Raw genomic sequence first — 12,500 nt, forward strand, 5'->3', positions numbered from 1 at the left:
CCAAAAACTATAACACACAAAAAACCATCATCATCACCAAGTTCCCTAAACCTATCATTCACTAATATTCGTGGTCTTCGAAGTAACTTTTCTTCTGTTCAGTCTTATCTCTAGCAAAGTTCACCAGACCTACTTGCTCTTTATGAGACTAATTTTAGTTCGGCTGTCTCATCTTGTGATCTTAGTGTTGATGGTTATCTTCCTCTAATTCGTAAAGACTCCAATAGTCACATGCTTGGCATTTACATTCGTAAGAATTCACCCATTTGTCGTGAAACTAGGCACTTAGCACCACTTCACTCTATTACCTTTCTCTTTGTTCTATATTGCTCTCCTTCATCTCAAGACTGCACTCTTTTTGATGTTATTTCTGATCACATTGACCAAGACCTCTCTCTTTATCCATCAGCTAATATAGTTGTTGTTGGTGACTTTAATGCTCACCACTCTGAATGACTTGGCTCGAGTGTCAATGATTCTGCAGGCATTAAAGCCCACAACTTTTGCCTTTCTCAATCCCTAACTGAAATAGTCAACTTTCCAACTCGCTTTCCTGATAACCCAAAGAATTTACCTTCTCTACTTGACTTGTGTCTTGTTACTGATCCTAGTCAGTGCTCAGTTTCTTCATATTCACCATAAGGTGCTTCTGATCAAAGTTTGATCTCTCTAAAACTAATATCTCATTCTTCTTCATCACCTGAATCCCCCTATTATCGAACCTCTTACAACTACAGTAAACCTGACAGGTATTCTTTCCGCAACTAACTTTGTGATGGCCCTTGGGTAGAAATCTTTTGTCTTCCTATTGACAAATGTGCTTCTTACATAACTTCGTATATTCAGGCTGACATGGAAACTTTTGTTCCCTCTCAACGATTCCAGGTCAAGCCTCACTCTCCTCCATGGTTTTCCTCACACTGTGCTGCTGTGATTGCCAATTGAACCGTATTTATCAGCAAAACAATTCTCCAGAAAACAGACGTCCGTTTATTACTGCTAGAAACAATTCTAAATAGGTTTTGTCTAACGCAAAAACCCGCTATTTTCAGGTCATGAAATCGTAGTACTGGTAAAAATATGGTACAAAGTTCTTGCAGCAATAAACGACGGAAGTACTGTGTTACAAGCTCGCAATGCAACAACTGATGTAGAAATAACCAATTTGTCAAGTCTTCTTGTTGAATTAAATACGATAAGAGTAGGTAGGATACTATTTTAAATGAATGTAGATTGTTGGGTACATCTTTACAGATAAACATAGAACTTTCGGGGAAAAAATATACTAAAAGAAAAAAAACGACACACAAGTTAAAAACGACACCGGCAGAAGAATTAATGTTTTCAATGTTTTCATGGATAGCATTATTGGAAATATGACAAGAAGACTTAATGCAGCAAAAGAAATTCTTTATTCAATGTATTATGGTTGTTCCATGACTTAAATGATTAAGAAATACAAAGTAAGTGTGAAAAATTGCAAAAAATGTATGAAAATGATATTGATGATCATCTTAGAGATGAAATACTACACTTAAAGTCAATTTATGATGCCAATATACAATTTATTTCTCTTCAGCCCGTTGAATTGTTAAATGAAATTAAAAAAAACAAACTGGATGTGCTGTTTCCAAACATTATTATTGCAATAAGGCCATTTTGCACAATTCCAGTGACAGATGTCCACGCAGAAAGATCTTTTAGTAGGTTGAAAAGAAGAAAAAACGTATCAAGATAAACAATGACACAAAATTGACTTAGGACTTATATCTATTGAAGCCGAAATGGCTATGAAAATTAACTTTCAAGAAGTTATTAATTTGTTTGCGAGTTGAAAGGCTCGCAAAGCTCTATTATGAAAAAGAGTTTCGCATATTTTTTTGTACACTTTTTCCTAACTTTAACTATTGAAAGACTTAAATACATGCAGTAGTGGTGTAGTGGTAGAGCGCTCGCTTCATAAGCCCCTGGTAGAACCGCGCTCAACTTGTTTCTCCGTGCAGCGGCCTTGTTCGTCAAGGTTCGTGTTTCGGAGTTATAGAGTTGAGAGAGGGTGATAACCACAAGTAGTCTCCTCATCTGTAGTGGCCTTCGTGACTTTGGGAAGGTGAATTATTAAAAGAAAGAAAAAAAAAAATAGTTTTAATTTAAAAGATTTAAGTAAGTTTCATTTTTAATTTTCAATGACCAGAGCACACCTTTGGCAGTCCTGGGTATATGATTGATCATATTAAGGGCCCATTAAGAAAACATCCCCAGGGCAGAAAATTTCTCATGGCGGCTATGTAAATATATGTATATATATATATATATATATATATATATATATATATATATAAATATATAAATATATACATACATATTTGTATTTACATATATATATATATATATATATATATATATATATATATATATATATATATATATATATATATATATATATATATATATATATATATATATATATATATATATATATATATATGTATATATATATATATACATATATGTATATATATATACATATTTGTATATACATATATAATATTTATATATTTATATATATATATATATATATATATATATAAGTATATACATACATATTTGTATTTACATACATATATATATACATATATTTATATATATATATATATATATATATATATATATATATATATATATATATATATATATATATATATATATATATATATATATATATATATACATATATGAAGACTACACGGGTAAAACCACAGAAGCCCACTTTTTGAAAATTTCAAGTTTTATATATTTTTATGATATTTTAGTACTTAGCTATTTTAGTTTGAAAATTCACAACAAAAAAACTATGTTTTAAGGTTATACGGTCATTTAAAAAAAAGGGCAACTTTGAAACGACCACTTTGCCCAATGTTTACCGCGTAAAAAACACAGTTGTCCAAGTAATTTATATTTAAACCAATAATAATAAAAGCGTAAGTAACATGACTAACTTTTAACCTTATAAAAATTACGTCAGATGAAGTAAACAACATTACGTTCACAGAAAAACATTTAAAAAATAACTATATATATTTATATATATAGTTATATATATATACATGATTTATATATATACATGATTTATATATATATATATATATATATATTTATATATATATATATATAAATATATATATATATAATATATAAATATATATATATATATAAATATATATATATATTTATATATATATATAAATATATATACATATATATATATATATATAAATATATATATATAAATACATATATATAAATATATATATAAATATATATATATATATATATAAATATATATATATATAAATATATATATATATATATATATATATATATATATATATATATATATATATAACATGCGGTAGTGGTGTAGTGGTAGTGTGCTCGCTTCATAAGCGAGAGGTTCCGAGTTTGATCCCCACCACGTCCCTGGTAGTACCACGCTCAACTTGTTTCTCCGCGCAGCGGCCTTGTTCGTCAAGGTTCGTGTTTCGGAGTTATAGAGTTGAGAGAGGGTTATAACCACAAATAAGTAGCCTCTTCATCTGTAGTGGCCTTTGGGCCTTGGGGAGGTGAAATAACAAAAAAAAAAAAACAAAAAAAAAAAAAAAATATATATATATATATATATATATATATATATATATGGCTTATACAAACTTGATAAAAAGTGATGGTACAAAGGCATCATGGAATCATCTATGATAAATAGATGAGGTTGGGGAAGAGAAAAGGTTGCAATGATATTTTGTATAAAGTTAAAAGAAAACCTTTCATATAAATTTTTATTTGAATTTTTTAAATGTGAATAAAGGAAAAGGGGGGGGGGGGGGAGGGGAGGGAGGGCAACTTTATTATCCCATCACACAATTAGTATGTTGTGGTTGTATATTACAATATGTTACCATCAACCTTTAAAAAAATAATTGCTCTAAAAGGTTACAAGCTAACGTGGTTTATGAGTTGGTAAATTTACTATGGAAAAACCACAGATGTCCAAAATGACTGTCTTGTTTTCAAAAGAACACTGTGAATAAATAATTCTTGTATTTAGCACAAGAATTGCATTTATATATTGGGTTAGGACTAAATAGTTATAAAAATATATTTTTTAATTAAATATATTATTAATAAGCAGATATCTAATGTCACTAAACACTAAATTTCATTATTCTCAAAATGAGAAAAATATGACATCTGTGGTTTTACCCCTGTGGTCTTCATATGCATATATATATACATACTTGTATATAAATATATAATATGTATATATATATATATATACATATATATATATATATATACATACTTGTATATACATATATACATATATATATATATATATATATATATATTTACACATATATATATATATATATATATACTATATAAACAAATATATATATATATACACACACATATATATATATATATATATATATATATATATATATATATATATATATATATATATATACCTAAATATATATATATATATATAATGTGGTAGTGGTGTAGTGGTAGAGCACTCCCTTCATAAGCAAGAGGTTCTGCGTTCAATCCCCCCAACGTCCCTGGTAGTACCACGCTTAACTTGTTTCTCCACGCAGCGGCCTTGTTCATCAAGTTTCGTGTTTCAGAGAGTTGAGAGAGGGTTATATCCACAATTAAGTAGCCTCCTTGTCTGTAGTGGCCTTCTGGGCCTTGGGGAGGTGAATTAACAAAAAAATATATATGTATATATATATATTTGTATATACATACATTATATGAATATATATACATATATATATATATATATATATATATATATATATATATATATATATAAATATATATATATATATATATATATATAAATATTTATATATATTTTTATTTTTTTTATTTTACTTATAAATCTTTATTTAAAATTGAATAGCATTACAAGTAATGAATTGTACAATTTTATCTGTCCTTTGACATTAATAGTTTGCTAAGAATACAGGGGAGGAACATATTATTTATGCATTGAAAAGGCAGTAGAGCTTCCAATATTGCTTGGGAGGTAGAGGTCACGGACGCAATCGCAAAGGATGCAGAGGGATTTTTGAATAAAAGTTTTTTGGCAAGTAGTAGTTTTTGCAGTGTTAAGAGCATACGGGAATCTAATAGGATTTCTGCTGTTGGTTTGAGTTAATTTAGTGGTTAAAGGATGGCATGGGTCTGCAAGGATCTTTTTGAGTATATTATTACAGATCCTGTCAAGTACCTCTTTAATGTCAAAAATAATATTGAAGCTGCTTGAATTGGTATACGTTTATATATATATATATATATATATATATATATATATATATATATATATATATATATATATATATATATATATTTATATATACATATATATATATATATATATTTATATATACATATATATGTATATATATATATATATATTTATATATACATATATATATATATATATATTTATATATATATATATATATATATATATATATATATATATATATATATATATATATATATATATATATATATATATATATATATATATATATATATATATATGTTAGTAGAAAATCACTTAACTAAATTTTTTTCCATTTGACACTGTGTTTCATCAACAAAGATTCATCAGAAATGAATGATCAAATTAATAAAACTTCAATTTATACCAAAAATTAAATTACAGGAAGTTGCAAATGTCTTAACTACTGTAAATTTTCACACATTTGTGGAATTAGCTGACACTATTATAAAAAGAATTCTTTAGAAATGATTACTTATGTTATTTTTTTAAAACGTTTTTTTAAAAAGGGTAGTTAATGCAAATATTATTTGAACTCAATTTCAGATTTGCTATGACTCTCCCCTCTCTGGTTAATTTCTGTTTACTAAAATTACATCATCTTTTTAGTTTCCCCATTTGTATAGCATTATCTACAAACGTATGTAAATGTGAATGTCTTTAGTATATGTTGAGTTTGGAGACTGTATTCAGAATGATTATGTATGATATATGCATAATATGAGAAAACTTTAAAATGTTATTTTAACAATTAGAAGTCTTATTTGTTACATACATATTTTTGGTTAAAAAGATATACGCATAATTGAAAAAATTTCCAAACTTTCTATGCTAAGGGGAGGACTTGAAACACCAGAAACAACAATGATAACAGTGCACTAAACCACTGAGTTATTGAAGATATGCATTTGGTAGAAAAAAAATCCATTTTTTAAATGTACAAGCTCTATGTATGCAGAAAAGGTGCGCATGTAAATTTTTTTGCTCCTAAAGCAAATTTTTAGAATGAATTATTTTACTTAAAAATAATAAACTAAAAAAGGAATAAGTAAAGAATTGATCAGTGTAGAATAGATAACTATAGAAATGGTTGGTTTGGTAATTTTACGGCTTTTTTAATTTTTGTACTAACATTATGATATTTATCTATTTGCACAAATTTAGGGGGATGTTTTGTAATTTGTCAACAGGTGAAAAAAATTGTGTTTCCTGGTAATATTACAAAATAATTTTTTGCAGTTAATTAAATAATTACTATTTTGTATTTCTTTTAAAAAAAATAATATATAATCATGAGGGGGAAATAACCACAGCAGCAAAAATTACTAATTTTATGATAAATGCTAATCTCACCCAAGTAGCACAAATCATCCTACACTCCTAGATCAAATTCTAATAGTTTTTAAATAAGTAAACACTTACAGAAAATATTCCAGTGAAAACTATGACAGATCCACGAAGCATTTGAGCAACGGATGCATCCAGATAAATCAATGCAATAGCTAAATGAAAATGTTCAAAATTATTCAGTAAAAGCAAAAGTTTGAAGATAATTTTTATCAAAAATAATATAAAAATTAATTTTTATAAATATATATAATGTTTATAAATATATATATATATATATTTATAATAAATATGTTTATAAATATAATACAAAATTAATTTTTTGTAAAAAGTAAAATTAAATATATTATAATTATTTATATATATATATATATATATATATATATATATATATATATATATATATATATATATATATATATATATATATATATATATATATATATATACATATATATATATATATATATACATATATATATATATATATATATATATATATATATATATATATATATATATATATATATATATATATATATATATATATATATATATATATATATATGTATATATACATACATTATAATTATATATATATATTTATATACATACATTGTAATTATAATGTATGTGTATATATATATATATATATATATTTATATACATACATTGTAATTATATATATATATATATATATATATATATATATATATATATATATATATATATATATATATATATATATATATATATATATATATTTATATATATATATATATATATATATATATATATATATATATATATATATATATATATATATATATATATATATATATATATGGTCTTTTTCCGTGTACTGGCATAGTAGAGGTAAGATGGCGTAAATTTTTAAAACCAGCTAAAGCCACGTGTCAAATAATATCCAAATAAATCTTTCCAATATATTACCGCTATGAAATAAAAATAAAAAAAAGTGAATCGAAGTCAATTAATCAATCTATCTATATAAAAATTAAAATTCACAATGTCAATAAATCAAGAAATATCGATGAAAAACGTTAAAGCACTATTAAATGCACAAAAAAAAAGAAATCCTACAAGCAATAAGCACAAGTCTTTCTAAAATAACAAGCGATATAGCTGAACTAAAAATTGCATATACTAATATTAAATCTATAGTACAAAAAAATACTGATGATATTAATGAAATACGACAGCAACTGCTCAATCGGACCTCAGATAATAAAACATTTTCGGAAGACATTATTAAGCTTAGTGCGGCATTAGATGTCCAAGTAAACAGAAATTTAAGAAAGACACTGATTTTTAAAAACATTTCTATTAACACAAACAAATCCAAGGAATCCTGGTCTGATACCAAACTAACTATTGCAGATACCATCGCAAAAACGGCTAACATAGACCCAAAAAATGCCCATGACATGATCGAACGCTGTCAAAGGAAAAGTTAACGAAAACAGCACTAAGTCAAGCCACATTTTTGTTAAATTTCATAAATGGGCTGATAGTGAACACACAAAAAATATCTTTTTTATGTCCAAAAACAATATACGGGTTGAACAAAATTCGTCACAAAAAATTAGATCAGCAGCTCAAAATTAAGTTAAATGGGAAAAAACTTTGGTGCAAAAAATTTGTAAACTACTTGGGTATAAAGCTAGACAAAAACTTAGCCTGGACTTACCATTATAACAATTTATCTAATAAGTTGAATAGATCCCTTGCCATCCTGTCAAAGCTAAGACATTTTGTACAACAAAAAACTTTAAAAATCTATTTACTATGCTTTGTTTCACTCTCATCTCACATATTGCCTTTTATCATGGAGTCAAAACATAAGTACTGTAAATCGCCTATTTATCATGCAGAAAAAAGCAGTCAGGGTTATTGAATTTCTACCAAACAATGCACATACATTCCCATCTTTTAACACACTACAAATTTTAAAACTGCATGATATTATCAAAATTGAAAATTGTTTATTTATTCATAGCTGCCTAAACAAAAAGCTACCTCCTATATTTAATAAATGGTTTACTCTACGCAGTACAATTAGCTGTCAACTTACAAGAAATTCTTGCAGAGGTGCACTGAGTATGCAAAAATATAATACAAAATCCTACGGCAAACATTCCTTTAAATACTCTGCATTAATGGACTGGAATCAAATTCAAAATAAATTAAAATCAATCCCTTTTAGCAATATTAAAAAACATGTTCTCAAAATCAAAATAAATAGAAACAACAGTAGTATCACTGTTGATAATAGATAAATCACCATATAAAATATATAAGATACAAATATGAATGTAGACTAATTGCAACCTTCTGTGAGTATATTATTTATTTTATTTGCTTCTGTTTTTTCTTTTGTTTTGTTTTGTTTTGTTCATGGTCGCTCTCCTCGATATAGCCTAGCTATATGAGAGTGAACCATCCAGAATGTAGACTGTACAAATATTTTTTATAACGTATAACATTCTTAAGTAAAACATCTATATTTCTGGTGAATATATTGCTTTTTGTTGTTTTGTTGTTGTTGATGTTGTTGTATGTATGTATATAATTATATATATATATGTGTGTGTATATAATTATACCTATATATACACACACATATATATATATATATATATATATATATATATATACATATATATATATATATATATATATATATATATATATATATATATATATATATATATATATATATATATATATATATATATATATACATATATAAAGAGTTTGATTATTTAAAAAAATACAACTTTGTGATGGAAAAGCTTCATACCCTTCGGCAATCATCAGCCATATTTTATTCTTTAAATTAAGAAAAAACCGTTAAAAAATACAAAATACAGAAATTGACAGAAAAAACATAACAAAGCAATGGAATGAGTTCTGACGTCAAAACAAACAAACAAACAATATTAATTAGAAAATTGATCAATCACCCGTGTCAAATAGGGCGAGAAGAAATTTGTTTCGATGCCTGCACTTGGATAGCATTTCACTTTTTTTGTTTAGTAGATTGTTATTTTTGGAAAATAGAATTTCATATTTTTCGTTTGTGCATAGTTTTGTGCATAGAATATTTAAATTATCTTTTGATTGTCGTTAACGTGACGTTAGTTCAGAAGAAATAAAGTCGTAAGTAAAAGCATTTAACCGCAATTGTAAACTAATAGATTTTTTGTTAAAGAAACAGTTTGTTAAATAATTTTTTTGTTGTTGTTAAAAATTAGTTAAAAAAAATTAAATGTTTTAAGTTTTATCTTAAGGAATTAAATATATAAATTTTTTTAAATATAAAATTTATTTTTAGTCATAATAGTTTAAAAAATGCACGATTCATTTTGATGTAAATATTTTATTAATAAGATATTTTGTTTATTGTTAATTTAATAACGTAAAGTTTTAACGACGTTCGTTTAATTTATGAAAATAAATTATGATCACGAATATGTTATCGGTAACTGATAAACAACAAAAAAAAACTCTTTCTTGTTTAAAAACATTAAAATGAGTTCACATATTAAATAAGAAAAAATTTATTAACAGTTAATAAAATAACCAAAAACCAAAATCATAAGAAAATAAACATAAAAATCATAAACAAACATTATTTTACATTTCATGAGAAAAATATATTTTTTCGAAATAAAATTTAGGTTATATTTGAAAAAAATAATAAAAATGATTTTTTAAAACTTAGATTTTATTTGTAACTTTTGTTATAGTGAGAAAAAAACAAACTGTATGATTTTTAACGTGTTAATAAAATAACTTAAATTACAATGCGGTACTTGAAAAGACGCGAGTGACGCAATATAACTTCTAACGATGCAAAATATATTTGATGAGTTTGAGTAACTTAGAAATGCGTTGCGCGTTTTCGCTACGCAGCGAAATCTCGTATCAAGGCCTAATATATATATATATATATATATATATATATATATATATATATATATATATATATATATATATATATATATATATATATATATATATATATATATATTTATCAGCCCTTGGAATTAGAAAGAAAAAATTTGGCAAAAAGTTGGAAACCTAAAACTCTTTTAAATCGACATCAGGTTTGTATAAAATATAGAAACATGGTTTGACAATTGAACAAAGAGTACATTTAGCATGAAGTCAAGGGGGAAAAAAAACATTGAGCTTGCCAACTTAATTACTTCAAACATCAGCGTTTAGTTAAAAAATTTGAAAAACAAACATACTCCCATGCAATTAGGAGTTTTAATAAAATATTAGTTTGGCAGATTTTATTATATTTACTTTATTTAGAATTGATAAAACACTTGTTTTTTCTGTTTTAATCAAAATGCACGCTTTTCCATTTTTATTTTAATATTTTATCAAGGACTTGAACAAAACATAAGTTTATTCCATTTTTTATTTCTTTCTAATTTTTCTTATATTTAGAATTTTAAAAAATTGTTTTTTTTTTAGATATTTTATTTCATTTATATCCTCTTCAGAAATTAATTAAAACATTTGTTTTTTGGAATTTAACTTTAATTTTTTGATTAAGAATTTAAATAAAACATTTCTTTTGCTGCTGCAATTTTTACTTTGTCTAAAATTTAAATAAAATGTTAGTACTTTCGTTTTTACTTTAACAACACTACGTTTACATTTTAAATATTGTATTTAAAATCCTAATAAAGTGTTTGTTTTACCTTTTTTAATTTATTTAAAATAGCAAATAAAATAAGTTTTTAATTTATTTAAAATAGCAAATAAAATAAAATTCTGAGGCTGGAAAAAAATTGCTAAATTAAGACACTGTTAGGTCAGCAGTTTGGTGGCAGTTATGTCAACATTACTGAATGCCGACCTTAAATCTGAGGGCTGATATATTATATAATATTTTTTTTTTTTTTTTTTGTTATTTCACCTCCCCAAGGCCCAGAAGGCCACTACAGATGAGGAGGCTACTTAATTGTGGTTATAACCCTCTCTCAACTCTATAACTCCGAAACACGAACCTTGACGAACAAGGCCGCTGCGCGGAGAAACAAGTTGATTTATTATATAATTTTATTATTACAATACTCTGAATATCAATCAGGTACAAGTAATACAATTATATTATTTTTTTAATTTAATGAGAAATAGGGAACTGCAATAAAATATGACTAACTTTCACTTCTGCATTTTTTTCTTAAAACAAACATTTTTGTAAAGATTTAGTTTAGTCAAATATGATTTTGACATATTGTTACTGAAAAACTCAACTTTACTGAATACCTCCTAATGTACTTCCAATAACATCACATGCAGCAGGCAAAATAAATATCAAATGCAATAATCTAAAAACACATACAACAAATCAAAAATACATGAAATATATAGTTATTACAATTAAAAATTTGTAAAGTTCTTTTCTTTATTAATAATAACATTCTTTTGATTTTTAGTCAATAAACTTGATAACCCCTAATTAATTGTGACAAAAATAGAAATAATAAATAGTAGTGATAATTTGTAACACCATAAATTCGAACGGGCTATATATATATATATATATATATATATATATATATATATATATATATATATATATATATATATATATATATATATATATATATATATATATATATATATATATATATATATATATATATATATATATATATATATATATATAAATATATACATATATATATATATATATATACATATATATATATATATATATATACATATATATATACATATATATATA

The 12,500-nt window shown here is 24.6% G+C and overlaps 1 protein-coding gene across 2 annotated transcripts in view; it reads right to left on the minus strand.

The window, feature by feature from the left end:
- The window catches only part of LOC136086738 (solute carrier family 35 member F6-like), a 145,425-nt gene that overhangs the window by 98,468 nt on the left and 34,457 nt on the right, over positions 1 to 12,500 (minus strand). For both annotated transcript variants that reach the window (XM_065809110.1, XM_065809111.1), the window contains exons 4-5: positions 12,020 to 12,081; positions 6,782 to 6,861 (exon numbers count right to left, since the gene is read on the minus strand). In XM_065809110.1, coding sequence (XP_065665182.1) covers positions 6,782 to 6,861; positions 12,020 to 12,081 — 142 coding nt within the window. The remainder of the gene's footprint in view (positions 1 to 6,781; positions 6,862 to 12,019; positions 12,082 to 12,500) is intronic.

This window comes from Hydra vulgaris, chromosome 11, assembly GCF_038396675.1.
Source record: "Hydra vulgaris chromosome 11, alternate assembly HydraT2T_AEP".
NCBI lineage: Eukaryota > Metazoa > Cnidaria > Hydrozoa > Anthoathecata > Hydridae > Hydra > Hydra vulgaris.